The sequence below is a fragment of the Xenopus tropicalis genome, chromosome 8 (assembly GCF_000004195.4).
Source record: "Xenopus tropicalis strain Nigerian chromosome 8, UCB_Xtro_10.0, whole genome shotgun sequence".
Taxonomy (NCBI): Eukaryota; Metazoa; Chordata; class Amphibia; order Anura; family Pipidae; genus Xenopus; species Xenopus tropicalis.
In genome coordinates, this window is record NC_030684.2 from 142,717,739 (window position 1) to 142,740,219 (window position 22,481).

The 22,481-nt window shown below is 55.1% G+C and overlaps 2 protein-coding genes across 2 annotated transcripts in view; both read right to left on the minus strand.

Annotated features, from left to right (window-relative positions):
• LOC116406683 (beta-1,4-galactosyltransferase 3-like) overlaps nucleotides 1-21,435 on the minus strand; it is a 78,293-nt gene extending 56,858 nt beyond the window's left edge. The window contains exon 1 of the mRNA XM_031891312.1: nucleotides 21,386-21,435. The gene's annotated coding sequence lies outside the window, so the exon portion shown is untranslated. The remainder of the gene's footprint in view (nucleotides 1-21,385) is intronic.
• On the minus strand, nucleotides 656-21,495 carry b4galt3 (beta-1,4-galactosyltransferase 3). Its single transcript, XM_031891311.1, has 7 exons — nucleotides 21,386-21,495; nucleotides 12,247-12,508; nucleotides 11,166-11,401; nucleotides 10,883-11,073; nucleotides 9,915-10,037; nucleotides 2,419-2,523; nucleotides 656-2,339 (listed from the first exon to the last, which is right to left on the minus strand). The coding sequence occupies exons 2-7, from the start codon at nucleotides 12,500-12,502 to the stop codon at nucleotides 1,847-1,849; spliced, it is 1,404 nt and encodes a 467-aa protein (XP_031747171.1). The 5' UTR covers nucleotides 12,503-12,508; nucleotides 21,386-21,495; the 3' UTR covers nucleotides 656-1,846.
• Nucleotides 21,496-22,481: the final 986 nt, after the last annotated feature.

Here is a 22,481-nt window from a genome sequence, read left to right on the forward strand (position 1 = left end):
GTACCCCACTTTGTATTGGTCTCTCCCGTGTACCCCACTTTGTATTGGTCTCTCCCGTGTACCCCACTTTGTATTGGTCTCTCCCGTGTACCCCACTTTGTATTGGTCTCTCCCGTGTACCCCACTTTGTATTGGGCTTTCCCGTGGAATTCCAATAAAATTGATTCATGTTTGTGGCTGTAATGTGACAAAATGTGGAAAAGTTCAAGGGGGCTGAATACTTTTGCAAGCCACTGTATAGGTTATAGAATGCCCTATGCCTAGCAACTTTGCAATTGGTCTTCGTGTTTTTTTTTTTTTTATAGTTTTTAAATTATTTGCCTGACAGCCTAAAACCCACTTCTCTGTGAGGCCACCATTTTACCATTATTGTTATTGCTAGATATTGTTATTATTATTATTACCCCATATTATTCATATTCCAGTCTCTCATTCAAACCATTGCCTGGTTGCTAAGGTAAGCAAAGCCCTAGCAACCCGATAGCTGCTGAAATTCCAAGCTGCAGAACAAAAAATCGCAAACACCCAAAAAAAGTAAAAATCAATTGCAAATGATCTCGGGCATATGAAGAGTTAATTTAAAGTCAAAGCACCCCTTTCTTGTCATTTTCTTCCCCCGCCCACCCCAAAAGAAGGGCAAGTGTAATTAGACCGGTTAATTAAAAAAAAAAAAAAAAGCATTTTATTGACTTTAATTTAAATGAAATCACTTCAACCACAGTTCATCGTGAAATGCCACTGAGAAGGGTCAGTGCGTGGCGCTATATACAATATATATATATATTTCTCTCAATAAATTACCCATAAAACCTGTTAAATAAGATCAGAGGCAGATTCCTGGTTGGACATCAGTCAAGTGAATACATCGTGGCCCCCGTCCCCCTACAGAGAGGGTCCAGCCGGGGGGCCGCCCTGAAGGGGTCCGGATTGAAAACACTTTTTTTTTTATTCCGGCGAATAAATACTGACGCATTCGTACTCGTTTCCTGCAAGAACGACACCAACGTGTTCGGCGTGGGACAGAAGATTCGATTTTTTTTCCCATCATTCCCTCTGGGAATCAGAATCGGGGAGGGGGGGGGAATGATTCTACTATAGTGGTCAGTGCACAGCACCGAACGTTAAGTTACCCTTTAAAAAATATAGCCATCGTTTCTATGTACAACCTTGCTATCTCCGGCTGTAGGGCAGCCGCTGCCGCCTGTACTGGATTTGGTGAGGCAGTGCTGAGGGACAAGGCAGCGTAGCTTCTATATTCACAGTGGCTCCTGTACCCCCCCTCCTCAATCCCACCCCCGAGGCACCGGTTATTTATGAAACAGCACAGTAGTGACATTGGTTTGGGGAAAGGGAAGCTCCTCCCACCCCCGCCTACAGCTTCTCCTGAGGCCTAAAATGATTTTATAGGATTATTGTTGCCTTGGGGATCCCCAATTGGTCGGCCATTTTGGGATCCCCCAGCAGCTAAGGGCATTACATTGGCGGCAATATCCTTCATATATATCCAGGGGGCCCGCTGGCCCCATTAGCAGTCTCTGGGTGGGGGGGATCAGTTTTTGGGAGAAGGCACCCCCAGAGGCACACATTCCCCTGCTGTAGGAATGGGGTCGGCCATTATACCCGAGCTCCTGGCTAAGGAATGGCGCTGGCGGCAACAACAACGACATCCCATAATCTCCAGGGCAACAACGACATCCCATAATCTCCCACATTCAGCTCTCACTGCTGCAAATATAACACAAAAATAAAAGACAGCACGCAGGTAGAAGCATCCGACTCCCGCCCTAATCGTCTCCGAGCAGCAGCAACCAATCAGAAGCTTTGAGAGAGGCCCCGCCCAGTTCCTTTAGACGGGAGGACTGCTCTGTGCCCCCTGAGCTTGCACTTTTTGTACCTCGGCCTTTGCTTCTTTCCCTTTCTCATCCTGCGCGCTCCGAACCTCTCGTATCTGCTGCTCCTGCCCTATTGCTCTGTCTGGGTCATTTGCCCCGGGCAGGGGCACTTTCTCGGCAACCACCGGAGCCGGGGCCACAGCGGGGCCCTTAATTCCTTCTGCAAATAGTTCTGCCCCATTGATAGCAGAGTCGTTGGTGGGATTATCGTTGGGCTTCTTGATTTGGCTGTCGATAGGGGGGTTGCTGGTCACGTTGACGTAGCGCCTGATTGCTGGAGGGGTCGGACCCCGGTTTCGGAGGGGTTTCTTTGCCCGGGGGTCCTCCCCCACATCTACCGTCACGTTGGTGTAGAGGGGTTCCAGCGCTCTCTCGAGCAGCGTGTAGGTCAGCGAGTTCATGCCGTCCGCCTTCCACATTCTCTGGGTCCTGATGAGGAGGTCGAACCTGCAGGGGAAGTGAGCGAGAGGTTCTTAGGGGCCCCATTGGCTAAGGGGGCCCTCGGGATTTGGGCTTTGGGCCTCACCTGTGCGGGTTCTCCTCGTTGCCCTGGTCGACCTTGTGCTTGACCATCTTATAGTGCCCCACAGAGACCGACGGGCGGGTGATTTTCATGCCGGCCAGCCGAACCCTAAAGAGACATGGGATACAGTTATGGCGGCAGAGTCTCTATTGGTGGCGCTGTCCCTAGGGCACCATTGGGTGCGGCACAGATCCCTTTGTGAGAAACCAATCACTACCCCAAATACCGGCCCCCTGGGAGAGAGGAATGGGGAGTCCCGGGGTTAATTCTATGTGCTGTACCACAGATCCACAATGCACCTCTCTACCCAGAATGCAATTTTTTGCCTCACTTAGTGCTGAGACCTGTAATACTCTCCCTGAGTACAGAGGCCAATGGTTCCTGGGCAGCAAATGGCACAGAGACGTCAGGTATAAATGCTTTGCCCAGGGCACACAGCGCCCCATACTGCCCCCTGGCTGCGGCGCCCCATACTGCCCCCTGGCTGCGGCGCCCCATACTGCCCCCTGGCTGCGGCGCCCCATACTGCCCCCTGGCTGCGGCGACCCATACTGCCCCCTGGCTGCGGCGCCCCATACTGCCCCCTGGCTGCGGCGCCCCATACTGCCCCCTGGCTGCGGCGCCCCATACTGCCCCCTGGCTCCTCAGTACAGGCACCATAATGCCCTGCTCTCCTCAGTACAGGCACCCATAATGCCCTGCTCTCCTCAGTACAGGCACCCATAATGCCCTGCTCTCCTCAGTACAGGCACCCATAATGCCCTGCTCTCCTCAGTACAGGCACCCATAATGCCCTGCTCTCCTCAGTACAGGCACCATAATGCCCTGCTCTCCTCAGTACAGGCACCCATAATGCCCTGCTCTCCTCAGTACAGGCACCCATAATGCCCTGCTCTCCTCAGTACAGGCACCATAATGCCCTGCTCTCCTCAGTACAGGCACCCATAATGCCCTGCTCTCCTCAGTACAGGCACCATAATGCCCTGCTCTCCTCAGTACAGGCACCCATAATGCCCTGCTCTCCTCAGTACAGGCACCCATAATGCCCCGCTCTCCTCAGTACAGGCACCCATAATGCCCCGCTCTCCTCAGTACAGACACCCATAATGCCCCGCTCTCCTCAGTACAGACACCCATAATGCCCGCTCTCCTCAGTACAGACACCCATAATGCCCCGCTCTCCTCAGTACAGACACCCATAATGCCCCGCTCTCCTCAGTACAGACACCCATAATGCCCGCTCTCCTCAGTACAGACACCCATAATGCCCCGCTCTCCTCAGTACAGACACCCATAATGCCCCGCTCTCCTCAGTACAGGCACCCATAATGCCCCGCTCTCCTCAGTACAGACACCCATAATGCCCCGCTCTCCTCAGTACAGGCACCCATAATGCCCTGCTCTCCTCAGTACAGGCACCATAATGCCCCGCTCTCCTCAGTACAGGAACCATAATGCCCTGCTCTCCTCAGTACAGGCACCATAATGCCCCGCTCTCCTCAGTACAGACACCATAATGCCCCGCTCTCCTCAGTACAGGAACCATAATGCCCTGCTCTCCTCAGTACAGGCACCCATAATGCCCTGCTCTCCTCAGTACAGGCACCCATAATGCCCCGCTCTCCTCAGTACAGGAACCATAATGCCCCGCTCTCCTCAGTACAGGCACCATAATGCCCTGCTCTCCTCAGTACAGGCACCCATAATGCCCTGCTCTCCTCAGTACAGGCACCCATAATGCCCTGCTTTCCTCAGTACAGGCACCCATAATGCCCTGCTCTCCTCAGTACAGACACCCATAATGCCCTGCTCTCCTCAGTACAGGCACCCATAATGCCCTGCTCTCCTCAGTACAGGCACCCATAATGCCCTGCTCTCCTCAGTACAGGCACCCATAATGCCCTGCTTTCCTCAGTACAGGCACCCATAATGCCCTGCTCTCCTCAGTACATGCACCCATAATGCCCTGCTCTCCTCAGTACAGGCACCCATAATGCCCCGCTCTCCTCAGTACAGGCACCATAATGCCCTGCTCTCCTCAGTACAGGCACCCATAATGCCCTGCTCTCCTCAGTACAGGCACCCATAATGCCCTGCTCTCCTCAGTACAGACACCCATAATGCCCTGCTCTCCTCAGTACAGGCACCCATAATGCCCTGCTCTCCTCAGTACAGACACCCATAATGCCCTGCTCTCCTCAGTACAGGCACCCATAATGCCCTGCTCTCCTCAGTACAGGCACCCATAATGCCCTGCTCTCCTCAGTACAGGCACCCATAATGCCCTGCTTTCCTCAGTACAGGCACCCATAATGCCCTGCTCTCCTCAGTACAGGCACCCATAATGCCCTGCTCTCCTCAGTACAGGCACCCATAATGCCCCGCTCTCCTCAGTACAGGCACCATAATGCCCTGCTCTCCTCAGTACAGGCACCCATAATGCCCTGCTCTCCTCAGTACAGGCACCCATAATGCCCTGCTCTCCTCAGTACAGACACCCATAATGCCCTGCTCTCCTCAGTACAGACACCATAATGCCCCGCTCTCCTCAGTACAGGCACCATAATGCCCTGCTCTCCTCAGTAGAGGCACCCATAATGCCCTGCTCTCCTCAGTACAGGCACCCATAATGCCCTGCTCTCCTCAGTACAGGCACCCATAATGCCCTGCTCTCCTCAGTACAGGCACCATAATGCCCTGCTCTCCTCAGTACATGCACCCATAATGCCCCGCTCTCCTCAGTACAGGCACCCATAATGCCCCGCTCTCCTCAGTACAGACACCCATATTGCCCCGCTCTCCTCAGTACAGGCACCCATAATGCCCCGCTCTCCTCAGTACAGACACCCATATTGCCCTGCTCTCCTCAGTACAGGCACCCATAATGCCCCGCTCTCCTCAGTACAGGCACCCATAATGCCCCGCTCTCCTCAGTACAGACACCCATAATGCCCCGCTCTCCTCAGTACAGGCACCCATAATGCCCCGCTCTCCTCAGTACAGGCACCCATAATGCCCCGCTCTCCTCAGTACAGACACCCATAATGCCCTGCTCTCCTCAGTACAGGCACCCATAATGCCCTGCTCTCCTCAGTACAGGCACCATAATGCCCCGCTCTCCTCAGTACAGGAACCATAATGCCCTGCTCTCCTCAGTACAGGCACCATAATGCCCCGCTCTCCTCAGTACAGGCACCCATAATGCCCCGCTCTCCTCAGTACAGGAACCATAATGCCCCGCTCTCCTCAGTACAGGCACCATAATGCCCTGCTCTCCTCAGTACAGGCACCCATAATGCCCTGCTCTCCTCAGTACAGGCACCCATAATGCCCTGCTTTCCTCAGTACAGGCACCCATAATGCCCTGCTCTCCTCAGTACAGACACCCATAATGCCCTGCTCTCCTCAGTACAGGCACCCATAATGCCCTGCTCTCCTCAGTACAGGCACCCATAATGCCCTGCTTTCCTCAGTACAGGCACCCATAATGCCCTGCTCTCCTCAGTACAGGCACCCATAATGCCCTGCTCTCCTCAGTACAGGCACCCATAATGCCCTGCTCTCCTCAGTACAGGCACCATAATGCCCTGCTCTCCTCAGTACAGGCACCCATAATGCCCTGCTCTCCTCAGTACAGGCACCCATAATGCCCTGCTTTCCTCAGTACAGGCCCATAATGCCCTGCTCTCCTCAGTACAGACACCCATAATGCCCTGCTCTCCTCAGTACAGGCACCCATAATGCCCTGCTCTCCTCAGTACAGGCACCCATAATGCCCTGCTCTCCTCAGTACAGGCACCCATAATGCCCCTGCTCTCCTCAGTACAGGCACCCATAATGCCCTGCTCTCCTCAGTACAGGCACCCATAATGCCCTGCTCTCCTCAGTACAGGAACCATAATGCCTGCTCTCCTCAGTACAGGCACCCATAATGCCCTGCTCTCCTCAGTACAGGCACCCATAATGCCCTGCTCTCCTCAGTACAGGCACCCATAATGCCCTGCTCTCCTCAGTACAGGAACCATAATGCCCTGCTTTCCTCAGTACAGACACCCATAATGCCCTGCTCTCCTCAGTACAGGCACCCATAATGCCCTGCTCTCCTCAGTACAGGCACCCATAATTGCCCCGCTCTCTCAGTACAGGTACCCATAATGCCCCGCTCTCCTCAGTACAGGCACCCATAATGCCCCCGCTCTCCTCAGTACAGACACCCATAATGCCCTGCTCTCCTCAGTACAGGAACCATAATGCCCTGCTTTCCTCAGTACAGGCACCCATAATGCCCTGCTCTCCTCAGTACAGGCACCCATAATGCCCTGCTCTCCTCAGTACAGGCACCCATAATGCCCCGCTCTCCTCAGTACCGGCACCCATAATGCCCCGCTCTCCTCAGTACAGGCACCCATAATGCCCCGCTCTCCTCAGTACAGGCACCCATAATGCCCCGCTCTCCTCAGTACAGGCACCCATAATGCCCCGCTCTCCTCAGTACAGGCACCCATAATGCCCTGCTCTCCTCACTACAGGCACCATAATGCCCTGCTCTCCTCAGTACAGGCACCCATAATGCCCTGCTCTCCTCAGTACAGGCACCATAATGCCCTGCTCTCCTCAGTACAGACACCCATAATGCCCTGCTCTCCTCAGTACAGGCACCCATAATGCCCTGCTCTCCTCAGTACAGGCACCCATAATGCCCTGCTCTCCTCAGTACAGGAACCATAATGCCCCGCTCTCCTCAGTACAGGCACCCATAATGCCCCGCTCTCCTCAGTACAGGCACCCATAATGCCCCGCTCTCCTCAGTACAGGCACCCATAATGCCCCGCTCTCCTCAGTACAGGTACCCATAATGCCCTGCTCTCCTCAGTACAGGCACCCATAATGCCCTGCTCTCCTCAGTACAGGCACCCATAATGCCCTGCTCTCCTCAGTACAGGCACCATAATGCCCTGCTCTCCTCAGTACAGGTACCATAATGCCCTGCTCTCCTCAGTACAGGCACCCATAATGCCCCGCTCTCCTCAGTACAGGCACCCATAATGCCCCGCTCTCCTCAGTACAGGCACCCATAATGCCCCGCTCTCCTCAGTACAGGTACCCATAATGCCCCGCTCTCCTCAGTACAGACACCATAATGCCCCGCTCTCCTCAGTACAGGCACCATAATGCCCTGCTCTCCTCAGTACAGGCACCCATAATGCCCTGCTCTCCTCAGTACAGGCACCCATAATGCCCTGCTCTCCTCAGTACAGGCACCCATAATGCCCTGCTCTCCTCAGTACAGGCACCCATAATGCCCTGCTCTCCTCAGTACAGGCCACCCATAATGCCCTGCTCTCCTCAGTACAGGCACCCATAATGCCCCGCTCTCCTCAGTACAGACACCCATAATGCCCCGCTCTCCTCAGTACAGACACCATAATGCCCCGCTCTCCTCAGTACAGGCACCATAATTCCCTGCTCTCCTCAGTAGAGGCACCCATAATGCCCTGCTCTCCTCAGTACAGGCACCCATAATGCCCTGCTCTCCTCAGTACAGGCACCCATAATGCCCTGCTCTCCTCAGTACAGGCACCATAATGCCCTGCTCTCCTCAGTACATGCACCCATAATGCCCCGCTCTCCTCAGTACAGGCACCCATAATGCCCTGCTCTCCTCAGTACAGGCACCATTATGCCCCGCTCTCCTCAGTACAGGCACCATAATGCCCCGCTCTCCTCAGTACAGGCACCCATAATGCCCCGCTCTCCTCAGTACAGGCACCCATAATGCCCCGCTCTCCTCAGTACAGGTACCCATAATGCCCCGCTCTCCTCAGTACAGGCACCCATAATGCCCCGCTCTCCTCAGTACAGGCACCCATAATGCCCCGCTCTCCTCAGTACAGGTACCCATAATGCCCTGCTCTCCTCAGTACAGGCACCCATAATGCCCTGCTCTCCTCAGTACAGGAACCATAATGCCCTGCTCTCCTCAGTACAGACACCATAATGCCCTGCTCTCCTCAGTACAGGAACCATAATGCCCTGCTCTCCTCAGTACAGACACCATAATGCCCTGCTCTCCTCAGTACAGGCACCCATAATGCCCTGCTCTCCTCAGTACAGGCACCCATAATGCCCTGCTCTCCTCAGTACAGGCACCCATAATGCCCCGCTCTCCTCAGTACAGGCACCCATAATGCCCTGCTCTCCTCAGTACAGGCACCCATAATGCCCTGCTCTCCTCAGTACAGGTACCCATAATGCCCTGCTTTCCTCAGTACAGGCACCCATAATGCCCTGCTCTCCTCAGTACAGGCACCATAATGCCCTGCTCTCCTCAGTACAGACACCCATAATGCCCTGCTCTCCTCAGTACAGACACCCATAATGCCCTGCTCTCCTCAGTACAGGCACCAATAATGCCCCGCTCTCCTCAGTACAGGCACCCATAATGCCCTGCTCTCCTCAGTACAGACACCCATAATGCCCTGCTCTCCTCAGTACAGACACCCATAATGCCCTGCTCTCCTCAGTACAGGCACCAATAATGCCCCGCTCTCCTCAGTACAGGTACCCATAATGCCCTGCTCTCCTCAGTACAGGCACCCATAATGCCCCGCTCTCCTCAGTACAGGTACCCATAATGCCCTGCTCTCCTCAGTACAGGTACCCATAATGCCCTGCTCTCCTCAGTACAGGCACCCATAATGCCCTGCTTTTCTTGGTACAGACAGTTAGTGGGAGCACTGGTGGTGCTGTAGCGGCACAGGGGGCCCTAAAGGCTCACACTGCTCTCCTGTTTCAGTCCAGTCACCTACCTGCTGCTGCCAGCTGATATGGCAAGAAAAGAAACCCCCAGCATCCGGGGGGAGAAAAAGAGAAAACTCAGTGGAGAAATGAAATCCAAGTGGAAGAGAGGGGGGAGTCATGCAGCATGGAGAGAAAAAAACAAGTGATGAGAAGGGGCAAATGGCTCAAATACCCCATATGGGGCAAGGTCTCAAAATCATTGGTGGCCGGGAGTAAAGGGCAGCCCACCTGCTGAAGGTCTGGGAATGGGAACCAATGGGAAAAAAAAGTAGGAGAGAGGGAGGAGTTGGGGTGGGGAAAGGTGAGGGGGCAAGAGACTGAGAAATGGAGGAGGGGAAACTGAAGAGGAATATGGGAGGGAGGAGCCGAGCAGAGATTGGGAGAAGTAGGTAACATGAATGGGAAATAAAATGAAGGGGAATAATGGGGGGAGCAGAAAAGGTTGGAAGGAGGAAGAAGTGGGGGGAAAGAGAGAGAAGATGTGGCAACTGATAAAGAAAGGGGGAAAGTGCAGGGAATTTAGAGAGTAAAGAAGGGTAAAAGGTAGGTGATAATGATAAGGTGAATTTTACATTGGGTGCTTGGGTGGGGAATGGGGTGAGAAGATTATGACGGGAAGGAAGTGAGGATGAGGATGAGACATGATGGGAAAGGAACAGAAGGTGTAACAGCAAGGGGATATAATCCATTGTACCAACCTGGTGGCAATATCATCGTCTTCTCCTCCCCATCCCCAGTACTCATTAGGGAATCCATTCATCTTCATATACTGGTCTGGGGTCAGGGCAGAGACTCCCCCAAAATACTGAGGGTATGGCAGGCTGAGGGGGAACAAATGAAAAAGTGATGATACAGGTGAGAATCCAGGTTGGGGTTGGTGGGAAGAGAGGAGGAGCAGGGAATACCACCACCGAGAGATGGTTCAGAAGTTGGAGTCAATGGAGAGAGGAGGAGCAGGGAGAAACACCAGAGAGATGGGGAAGAAGGAGGAGCCAAAGGAGAGAGGGGGAGCAGGGAGAAACACCAGAGAGATGGGGAAGAAGGAGCAGCCAAAGGAGAGAGGGGGAGCAGGGAGAAACACCAGAGAGATGGGGAAGAAGGAGGAGCCAAAGGAGAGAGGAGGAGTAGGGAGAACCACCAGAGAGATGGGGAAGAAGGCTGAGCCAAAGGAGAGAGGAGGAGTAGGGAGAACCACCAGAGAGATGGGGAAGAAGGCTGAGCCAAAGGAGAGAGGAGGAGCAGGGAGAACCATCAGAGAGATGGGGAAGAAGGGGGAGCCATTGGAGAGAGGAGAAGCAAGGAGAACCACCAGAGAGATGGAGAAGAAGGTGGAGCCAGTGGAGAGAGGAGGAGCAGGAAGAACCACCAGAGAGATGGGGAAGAAGGTGGAGCCATTGGAGAGAGGAGGAGCAGGGAGAACCACCAGAGAGATGGGGAAGAAGGTGGAGCCAGTGGAGAGAGTAGGAGCAGGAAGAACCACCAGAGAGATGGGGAAGAAGGTGGAGCCAGTGGAGAGAGGAGGAGCAGGAAGAACCACCAGAGAGATGGGGAAGAAGGTGGAGCCATTGGAGAGAGGAGGAGCATAGGAGGATGAAAACGCACGCAAATGCAGGAGAAGCAAAGATGAGGGCATCAGGAAGGCAGTGAAGTAACAATTGCCCCTCACCTGTAGCTGAATTTGTTCATGGCTACCGAGGCATGTTTGGGGTTCCAGGGGTCGCACACATACAGGTTGTAGTCATTCTCGGGTATCAGATCTACATCGTGTAGGAACAGGCAGTCCCACTCCTCGTCCCGCAGGGCTTCCTTCACCCCCACATTCAGCAGCTTGGCCCGGTTAAATGTGGCGTTACCTGCCTGAGGGGCAATGAGAGGGAATCATGTGCTGCTCTGGGTGGCCCCACAACATGTCCCCCCAGGGTGCCCCCCACTGCCCCAAACCCACTCACCTGGTTGATGATGTAGATGCGGTAGTGGAGCTGCTGGCGCTGCAGGAAGGGGTGCAGGTAATAGAGTAGGTGCCGCAGGTGGGTCTCTCTGTTCCGGTGAGGGATGATGATGGCCGTACGGTGCCGGGCCTCGCAGTTTGGGGGCTTGTACTCCCCGCCTCTCGTCACCAGGGGGTTCTTATCTTGAACTTTTTTGAGGGTGGGGTTTTGGGTAAAGGTGACGGAAATGGGGCCCACTAAGGGACAGGAAATAGGGTTAGGGGGAGGAAGTCATGTTTCTCCTCTCAATGGGACTAGAGTTAAACCAGTCCCAGCGTGTCCCCCACTCTCCCTATACAGGTCCCAGCCCCCCACTCTCCCTATACCAGTCCCAGCGTGTCCCCCACTCTCCCTATACCAGTCCCAGCCCCCCACTCTCCCTATACAGGTCCCAGCCCCCCACTCTCCCTATACCAGTCCCAGCGTGTCCCCCACTCTCCCTATACCAGTCCCAGCCCCCCCCAATCTCCCTATACCGGTCCCAGCCCCCCCAATCTCCCTATACCTGTCCCAGCCCCCCCACTCTCCCTATACCGGTCCCAGCCCCCCCCACTCTCCCTATACCGGTCCCAGCCCCCCCCCACTCTCCCTATACCGGTCCCAGCCCCCCCAATCTCCCTATACCGTCCCAGCCCCCCCAATCTCCCTATACCGGTCCCAGCCCCCCCAATCTCCCTATACCGGTCCCAGCCCCCCCAATCTCCCTATACCGGTCCCCAGCCCCCCCAATCTCCCTATACCGGTCCCAGCCCCCCCAATCTCCCTATACCGGTCCCAGCCCCCCCAATCTCCCTATACCGGTCCCAGCCCCCCACTCTCCCTATACCGGTCCCAGCCCCCCACTCTCCCTATACCGGTCCCAGCCCCCCACTCTCCCTATACCGGTCCCAGCCCCCCACTCTCCCTATACCGGTCCCAGCCCCCCACTCTCCCTATACCAGTCCCAGCCCCCCACTCTCCCTATACCAGTCCCAGCCCCCCAATCTCCCTATACCAGTCCCTGCTTCTGGAAGTGTAGAGTATGGGAGAGCCCAAGACTTACCCAAATAAGGGGACCTCTCCGGGCACCTAGGCAGCAGGATGTCATCCTCGAAGCGGGGCCCCCCCATGGAATTGACCAGGGAGAGGTTGCTGTAGACATCCTGGGTGCGGCTGTAATCGAAACTGGGCTCAGCGAAGCGGCCGAAGATAAAGCTCAGGCTGCGGAGGCCACCGAAGGAGAAGTAGACCATGAAGGCAAACTGGAAGCCAATAAGCATGGCCAGAGTACAGGGGCGCTCTAGGACCCGACGCGTCATTGGGACCTGGGGGTGCAACACAATGTGGGGGACACAATGAAACCAAAAGCCTCACCCTATAGATATAACTGTATGTGAGAATAGAGCGCTGAGGCCTGTTAGAGTGCCAGCGGGCGGGTGAGACTGCCTGGGGCCTACTCATACGTTAGAGCAGGGCAAGATGGAGACAGTAGGGCAAGATGGAGTCAGTAGGGCAAGATGGAGACAGTAGGGCAAGATGGGGACAGTAGGGCAAGATGGAGACAGTAGGGCAAAATGGAGACAGTAGGACAAAATGGAGACAGTAGAGCAAGATAGAGACAGTAGGGCAAGATGGAGACAGTAGGGCCAAGATGGAGACAGTAGGGCCAAGATGGAGACAGTAGGTCAAGATGGGGACAGTAGGGCCAAAATGGAGACAGTAGGGCAAGATGGAGACAGTAGGGCAAGATGGAGACAGTAGGACAAGATGGAGACAGTAGGGCCAAGATGGAGACAGTAGGGCAAGATGGAGACAGTAGGGCAAGATGGAGACAGTAGGGCAAGATGGAGACAGTAGGGCAAGATGGAGACAGTAGGGCAAGATGGGGACAGTAGGGCCAAGATGGAGACAGTAGGGCAAGATGGAGACAGTAGGACAAGATGGAGACAGTAGGACAAGATGGAGACAGTAGGGCAAGATGGAGACAGTAGGGCAAGATGGAGACAGTAGGACAAGATGGGGACAGTAGGACAAGATGGGGACAGTAGGACAAGATGGGGACAGTAGGACAAGATGGGGACAGTAGGGCAAGATGGGACAGTAGGGCCAAGATGGAGACAGTAGGGCAAGATGGAGACAGTAGGGCAAGATGGAGACAGTAGGGCAAGATGGAGACAGTAGGGCAGATGGAGACAGTAGGGCAAGATGGAGACAGTAGGGCAAGATGGAGACAGTAGGGCAAGATGGAGACAGTAGGGCAAGATGGAGATAGTGGGGTAAGATGGAGACATCTTGCCCTAGCATCCCCATTTTTTCCCATGAGGCACCATGTTGCCCTATATCACCCCTATATAATCCTCTTAAAGAACTACAGGGCCCCAAACCCCACGATGCTTAAGGCCCAATTTTGTCTTTATTTCTCCTTCTGCCGCAGTTTCAGCCCCGCACTGGCCGTATGGAGGCGCCGTACATAACCGAGTGGGGGGCTGGGACTGGTATAGGGAGAGTGGGGGATGGGACTGGTATAGGGAGAGTGGGGGGGTGGGACCGGTATAGGGAGAGTGGGGGGCTGGGACTGGTATAGGGAGAGTGGGGGCTGGGACCGGTATAGGGAGAGTGGAGGGCTGGGACCGGTATAGGGAGAGTGGGGGGGTGGGACCGGTATAGGGAGAGTGGGGGGTGGGACCTGTATAGGGAGAGTGGGGGGCTGGGACCTGTATAGGGAGAGTGGGGGGGTGGGACCTGTATAGGGAGAGTGGGGGGTGGGACCTGTATAGGGAGAGTGGGGGGCTGGGACCTGTATAGGGAGAGTGGGGGGGTGGGACCTGTATAGGGAGAGTGGGGGGGTGGGACCTGTATAGGGAGAGTGGGGGGCTGGGACCTGTATAGGGAGAGTGGGGGGCTGGGACCTGTATAGGGAGAGTGGGGGGCTGGGACCTGTATAGGGAGAGTGGGGGTTGGGACCTGTATAGGGAGAGTGGGGGGTGGGACCTGTATAGGGAGAGTGGGGGGCTGGGACCTGTATAGGGAGAGTGGGGGGCTGGGACCTGTATAGGGAGAGTGGGGGCTGGGACCTGTATAGGGAGAGTGGGGGGCTGGGGACCTGTATAGGGAGAGTGGGGGGCTGGGACCTGTATAGGAGAGTGGGGGGCTGGGACCTGTATAGTGAGAGTGGGGGGCTGGGACCTGTATAGGGAGAGTGGGGGCTGGGACCTGTATAGGGAGAGTGGGGGGCTGGGACCGGTATAGGGAGAGTGGGGGGCTGGGACCGGTATAGGGAGAGTGGGGGCGTGGGACCTGTATAGGGAGAGTGGGGGGTGGGACCTGTATAGGGAGTGGGGGGTGGACCGGTATAGGGAGAGTGGGGGGGTGGACCTGTATAGGGAGTGGGGGGTGGGACCTGTATAGGGAGTGGGGGGCTGGGACCGGTATAGGAGAGTGGGGGGGTGGGACCGGTATAGGGAGAGTGGGGGGGGTGGGACCTGTATAGGGAGTGGGGGGTGGGACCTGTATAGGGAGAGTGGGGGCTGGGACCGGTATAGGGAGAGTGGGGGGCTGGGACCTGTATAGGGAGTGGGGGGCTGGGACCTGTATAGGGAGTGGGGGGCTAGGACTGGTATATGGAGAGTGGGGGCTGGGACTGGTATAGGAGAGTGGGGGGCTGGGACCTGTATAGGGAGTGGGGGCTGGGACCTGTATAGGGAGTGGGGGGCTGGGACCTGTATAGGGAGTGGGGGGCTGGGACCTGTATAGGGAGTGGGGCTGGACCAGTATATGGAGTGGGGGGCTAGGACTGGTATATGGAGAGTGGGGGCTGGGACTGGTATAGGGAGAGAGGGGGGGCTGGGACCTGTATAGGGAGTGGGGGGCTGGGACCTGTATAGGGAGTGGGGGGCTGGGACCTGTATAGGGAGTGGGGGGCTGGGACCAGTATATGGAGTGGGGGGCTGGGACCAGTATATGGAGTGGGGGGCTGGGACCAGTATATGGAGTGGGGGGCTTCCCTCCCACACGGAGCATCTGGAGCAGACGGAGGGGAACTGGGAGAGACCAACAGAATCTATGGAAATATACTCATGTCATGTGACCCCTGTGTCAGCCTCACCCTCACGCACTCACTGCTCCCGAGTGGATTCAATGAGAGTGACAGTTACCCTTTAAAACAAAAGTATCCGCCTGACGGAATGGAAAGTGTAACTTGAAGGAGGGGCCCCCGGCTTCTATAGAGCCAAAGTCCAACTACAGCCTCTTCCCCCCCCTGCACAGAAAGTACCTACCCCAGATACCCAGGGAACCCACTGTACCTACTGTACTGGGAGGGACTGACTGTGTATCCCCCCCCCCCTGCACAGAAAGTACCTACCCCAGATACCCAGGGAACCCACTGTACCTACTGCACTGGGAGGGACTGACTGTGTATCCCCCCCCTGCACAGTAAGTACCTACCCCAGATACCCAGGGAACCCACTGTACCTACTGCACTGGGAGGGACTGACTGTGTATCCCCCCCCCCCTGCACAGAAAGTACCTACCCCAGATACCCAGGGAACCCACTGTACCTACTGCACTGGGAGGGACTGACTGTGTATCCCCCCCCCCCCTGCACAGTAAGTACCTACCCCAGATACCCAGGGAACCCACTGTACCTACTGCACTGGGAGGGACTGACTGTGTATCCCCCCCCCCTGCACAGAAAGTACCTACCCCAGATACCCAGGGAACCCACTGTACCTACTGCACTGGGAGGGACTGACTGTGTATCCCCCCCCCCTGCACAGAAAGTACCTACCCCAGATACCCAGGGAACCCACTGTACCTACTGCAGTGGGAGGGGACTGACTGTGTATCCCCCCCCCTGCACAGAAAGTACCTACCCCAGATACCCAGGGAACCCACTGTACCTACTGCACTGGGAGGGACTGACTGTGTATCCCCCCCTGCACAGAAAGTACCTACCCCAGATACCCAGGGAACCCACTGTACCTACTGCACTGGGAGGGACTGACTGTGTATCCCCCCCCCCTGCACAGTAAGTACCTACCCCAGATACCCAGGGAACCCACTGTACCTACTGCACTGGGAGGACTGACTGTGTATCCCCCCCCCTGCACAGTAAGTACCTACCCCAGATACCCAGGGAACCCACTGTACCTACTGCAGTGGGAGGGACTGACTGTGTATCCCCCCCCCTGCACAGAAAGTACCTACCCCAGATACCCAGGGAACCCACTGTACCTACTGCAGTGGGAGGGACTGACTGTGTATCCCCCCCCCCTGCACAGAAAGTACCTACCCCAGATACCCAGGGAACCCACTGTACCTACTGCACTGGGAGGGACTGACTGTGTATCCCCCCCCCCCCCCTGCACAGAAAGTACCTACCCCAGATACCCAGGGAACCCACTGTACCTACTGCACTGGGAGGGACTGACTGTGTATCCCCCCCCCTGCACAGAAAGTACCTACCCCAGATACCCAGGGAACCCACTGTACCTACTGCACTGGAGGGACTGACTGTGTATCCCCCCCCCCCCCTGCACAGAAAGTACCTACCCCAGATACCCAGGGAACCCACTGTACCTACTGCACTGGGAGGGACTGACTGTGTATCCCCCCCCCCCCCGCACAGAAAGTACCTACCCCAGATACCCAGGGAACCCACTGTACCTACTGCACTGGGAGGGACTGACTGTGTATCCCCCCCCTGCACAGAAAGTACCTACCCCAGATACCCAGGGAACCCACTGTACCTACTGCACTGGGAGGGACTGACTGTGTATCCCCCCCCCTGCACAGAAAGTACCTACCCCAGATACCCAGGGAACCCACTGTACCTACTGCACTGGGAGGGACTGACTGTGTATCCCCCCCCCTGCACAGAAAGTACCTACCCCAGATACCCAGGGAACCCACTGTACCTACTGCACTAGGAGGCATTGACTGTGTATCCCCCCCCTGCACAGAAAGTACCTACCCCAGATACCCAGGGAACCCACTGTACCTACTGCACTGGGAGGGATTGACTGTGTATCCCCCCCTGCACAGAAAGTACCTACCCCAGATACCCAGGGAACCCACTGTACCTACTGCACTGGGAGGGACTGACTGTGTATCCCCCCCCCCCTGCACAGAAAGTACCTACCCCAGATACCCAGGGAACCCACTGTACCTACTGCACTGGGAGGGACTGACTGTGTATCCCCCCCCCCGCACAGAAAGTACCTACCCCAGATACCCAGGGAACCCACTGTACCTACTGCACTGGGAGGGACTGACTGTGTATCCCCCCCCTGCACAGAAAGTACCTACCCCAGATACCCAGGGAACCCACTGTACCTACTGCACTGGGAGGGACTGACTGTGTATCCCCCCCCCTGCACAGAAAGTACCTACCCCAGATACCCAGGGAACCCACTGTACCTACTGCACTGGGAGGGACTGTGTATCCCCCCCCTGCACAGAAAGTACCTACCCCAGATACCCAGGGAACCCACTGTACCTACCCCTGACCCCAGTGAACCCTGGGTAACATTCTTGCCTGACAGTCACAACACTGAGTCCCAGCAGACTATTGGCTGTTGGTGGCTCCGGCCCAGCAGGTTCTGTGTGTTTATATTTTATACACATAAATAGGGGAAATGTTCCGGGTGAGAGGGAGTTACACTGGGAGTTACACAGGGAGTATTGCTGGGAGTTACACTGGGAGTTACACAGGGAGTTACACAGGGAGTTACACAGGGAGTTACACAGGGAGTTACACAGGGAGTTACACAGGGAGTTACACAGGGAGTTACACAGGGAGTTACACAGGGAGTATTGCTGGGAGTTACACTGGGAGTTACACAGGGAGTATTGCTGGGAGTTACACTGGGAGTTACACTGGGAGTTACACTGGGAGTTACACTGGGAGTTACACAGACATGCCCCGTGTATTTAGATGCACCGGGGAGCCTATAGCTATACCCAGGGGCTATTGTCTCCGGAAGCCCCTCAGCCCCCGCCTAATTAGCCACTGCCAACGACTAAACTAATATCTAATTAACCAGTTCTGTGCCAGAGGCCAAGCCACATACAGTCTCTATTAACCTGACTGAGCCGCAGATACGGGAAGAACAGACAGACACTTGGCACTGACTGATACAGGGGGGAACGGGGGTCCGACCAGGTAGAACCTCCCACTATTGTAACGCCCTCCAGTCATATTGTCCCCAACTGTATAAATATCACCCAATGTGACTAGTCTGTCTGCTTCTACTGCAGCCCTCTGGCTCCTCTGCATTCCTCTGGGGGATTAAGGGATTCACTGGGGGTGGGAGAAAAGGGGATCTCACCATCAGCATAGGAAGGGGTTCCTTACTGTAAGGGCAGTCAGGTTATGGGATTCCCTACCAAGAGAGGGGGAATGAGTGATACATTGGGGGTGGGGAGGAAAGGGGATCTCACCATCAGCATAGGAAGGGGTTCCTTACTGTAAGGGCAGTCAGGTTATGGGATTCCCTACCAAGAGAGGGGGAATGAGTGATACATTGGGGGTGGGGAGGAAAGGGGATCTCACCATCAGCATAGGAAGGGGTTCCTTACTGTAAGGGCAGTCAGGTTATGAGATTCCCTACCAAGAGAGGGGGAATGAGTGATACATTGGGGGTGGGGAGGAAAGGGGATCTCACCATCAGCATAGGAAGGGGTTCCTTACTGTAAGGGCAGTCAGGTTATGGGATTCCCTACCAAGAGAGGGGGAATGAGTGATACATTGGGGGTGGGGAGGAAAGGGGATCTCACCATCAGCATAGGAAGGGGTTCCTTACTGTAAGGGCAGTCAGGTTATGGGGTTCCCTACCAAGAGAGGGGGAATGAGTGATACATTGGGGGTGGGGAGGAAAGGGGATCTCACCATCAGCATAGGAAGGGGTTCCTTACTGTAAGGGCAGTCAGGTTATGGGGTTCCCTACCCAGAGAGGGGGAATGAGTGATTCATTGGGGGTTGGGAGGAAAGGGGATCTCACCATCAGCATAGGAAGGGGTTCCTTACTATAAGGGCAGTCAGGTTATGGGGTTCCCTACCAAGAGAGGGGGAATGAGTGATACATTGGGGGTGGGGAGGAAAGGGGATCTCACCATCAGCATAGGAAGGGGTTCCTTACTGTAAGGGCAGTCAGGTTATGGGGTTCCCTACCAAGAGAGGGGGAATGAGTGATTCATTGGGGGTGGGGAGGAAAGGGGATCTCACCATCAGCATAGGAAGGGGTTCCTTACTGTAAGGGCAGTCAGGTTATGGGGTTCCCTACCAAGAGAGGGGGAATGAGTGGTTCATTGGGGGTGGGGAGGAAAGGGGATCTCACCATCAGCATAGGAAGGGGTTCCTTACTGTAAGGGCAGTCAGGTTATGGGATTCCCTACCAAGAGAGGGGGAATGAGTGATACATTGGGGGTGGGGAGGAAAGGGGATCTCACCATCAGCATAGGAAGGGGTTCCTTACTGTAAGGGCAGTCAGGTTATGGGGTTCCCTACCAAGAGAGGGGGAATGAGTGATACATTGGGGGTGGGGAGGAAAGGGGATCTCACCATCAGCATAGGAAGGGGTTCCTTACTGTAAGGGCAGTCAGGTTATGGGGTTCCCTACCAAGAGAGGGGGAATGAGTGATTCATTGGGGGTGGGGAGGAAAGGGGATCTCACCATCAGCATAGGAAGGGGTTCCTTACTGTAAGGGCAGTCAGGTTATGGGGTTCCCTACCAAGAGAGGGGGAATGAGTGGTTCATTGGGGGTGGGGAGGAAAGGGGATCTCACCATCAGCATAGGAAGGGGTTCCTTACTGTAAGGGCAGTCAGGTTATGGGATTCCCTACCAAGAGAGGGGGAATGAGTGATACATTGGGGGTGGGGAGGAAAGGGGATCTCACCATCAGCATAGGAAGGGGTTCCTTACTGTAAGGGCAGTCAGGTTATGGGGTTCCCTACCAAGAGAGGGGGAATGAGTGATACATTGGGGGTGGGGAGGAAAGGGGATCTCACCATCAGCATAGGAAGGGGTTCCTTACTGTAAGGGCAGTCAGGTTATGGGGTTCCCTACCAAGAGAGGGGGAATGAGTGATATATTCATGTTACCCCCCATGTTACACAACAGCCTACCCATCTGACCAATCAGATTTCAGCATTCCATAGGGATCAACGACACGCAACAAGTGGCTCTTAAAGATGCCAAAAGTCTAATTACCCCTAAATCTCAGGCCCGACCAATAAGATTGCACCATTCCATAGTAAGTGGGGGGGCACTGTTGCAAAGAAGAAATCCCATATACAGGGAATCTCAGGGGGGCTGAGCTTGGGTATAAGGCAAACGGGCCAACCTGATTGGTTTAGGCAAGGAGGTTTCCTGACCAATGACAGGTACAGGGAGTTTTTGGACCGACAGCAGCAGGTACTTTCCATGTAAGTCTATGGACAGGGGCAGGTGTGGGGCAGGTGTGGGGCAGGTGTGGGGCATGTAATGGGGCATGTAATGGGGCATGTAATGGGGCATGTAATGGGGCATGTAATGGGGCAGGCTAACTGGGTAGTAACACCACAACAGCTGGCTGCTTTACTGTCGGGCGAGGATTAAAGGGCACATTACACCGTGTAACAGATACTTTCATTCCATATGTCGGGGTTTGGCCTCAGGCTGCTGGGAGTTGTAGTGCAACAATAGTGGAAGGGCCTGATTTTACCATTAGGCAATAAAACATCTTTAGATTGTCAGCTCTGTTGCCCAGCACTTCTGTGCCTGTATGCTGATTGGTCAGTTTGTTCCCCTGTATAGAAGCAGCGCTGAGGCATAGGTTGGCGCTATACATATACATTATATATCCCTAAGGGGCCCCTGTGGTGCATTACAATCTCCTTATACTATAATATCGGGGGCATTCGTTCCTATAACCCAATCAGTCCCATGTACACAAGGCAGCAAAGCTTGTTCCTAGGAGCTAGCAATCTAAAGGGGATACAGGCAGGACTACACCTCCCAGCATCCTTAGCAGCAGCAGTGGGTGCCCTACACAGTACGGCCGGGTGTGTATAGGAAGCGATGGGGGGAAAGGGTTAAAGCCACCGTGTGAGGCAGCAGGTAGCTCCTACACCTGCCCCCCCCCCCCCCCCCCCATTCATCCTTATCCCCCCCGGGCAGTCTCTGAGCCCGACCCCTCAGTATAAACACGTTGAACTTACCCTTTATTGGGTGGCGGGTTTAGGGGCAGAAATACGGGCGAACTGCTAATTTCCTCCCTGTGGGGCTTTATCCTGCGCGGCTCCGCTCAGCTCTTACTGTCATGGCCTCACTGTCCCCTCCCTTCCCTGTGATGCTGCTTTCATGCCTCCGATCCCGCCCACCCGGTAGCCCCGCCCCCTCACCCATAGCTCCGCCCACAATCCCTCCTTTCCCTCACAAATCCTGTTGTGCTGACCTGGGGCTATTTGGGCAGACTGAGTGGGAGTACTGCCCCTCTGCCCCTGCCTTTATTTACCCCTCACCCACCGTGAGTGATGTTTCTGCCCCAATAGGGACTTTTGCTTAAATAACTGCCCCTGTTATTATAATAATAATTGGCCCTGTCCTTGTACCTGCCTGGTAAAAGCTCTGCTGTTGCTACACTCGATAGGCCAGTTCTTGGGAACAGCAGGCTGAGTGCATTTAGATGCGAAAGAGCCAACGTGTAGCCCTCCTGCTGTATAATTCCCGGCTTTGCTACACTCGATAGGCCAGTTCCTAGAAGGCAGTTCTTGGGGAATCTGTATGTTAATATAGAGATGAGATATGCAATCAGTGATTGGTTTGCATTCCCGGCATTCCCTGAGAGTCGGATCTCAATAATACCTTTGGGCTACAGGCAATACCTTTGGGCTACAGGCTAATACCTTTGGGCTACAGGCTAATACCTTTGGGCTACAGGCTAATACCTTTGGGCTACAGGCTAATACCTTTGGGCTACAGGCTAATACCTTTGGGCTACAGGCTAATACCTTTGGGCTACAGGCTAATACCTTTGGGCTACAGGCAATACCTTTGGGCTACAGGCTAATACCTTTGGGCTACGGGCAATACCTTTGGGCTACGGGCAAAACCTTTGGGCTACAGGCAATACCTTTGGGCTACAGGCTAATACCTTTGGGCTACAGGCAATACCTTTGGGCTACAGGCAATACAGGCTAATACCTTTGGGCTACAGGCTAATACCTTTGGGCTACAGGCTAATACCTTTGCGTCTCCTGTCATAGTCTTAGCATTTGCTACACTCGATAGGCCAATTCTCGGAAGGCAGTTCTT

Coding starts and splice junctions, on each gene's coding strand:
- b4galt3 (XM_031891311.1), bottom strand. CDS start 12,502: ATGACGCGTCGGGTCCTAGAGCGCCCCTGTACTCTGGCCATGCTTATT. Junction 11,074..11,165: donor GCATCTACATCATCAACCAG/GTGAGTGGGTTT, acceptor ATTGCCCCTCAG/GCAGGTAACGCCACATTTAA. Junction 2,524..9,914: donor GACGATGATATTGCCACCAG/GTTGGTACAATG, acceptor ATGTCTCTTTAG/GGTTCGGCTGGCCGGCATGA.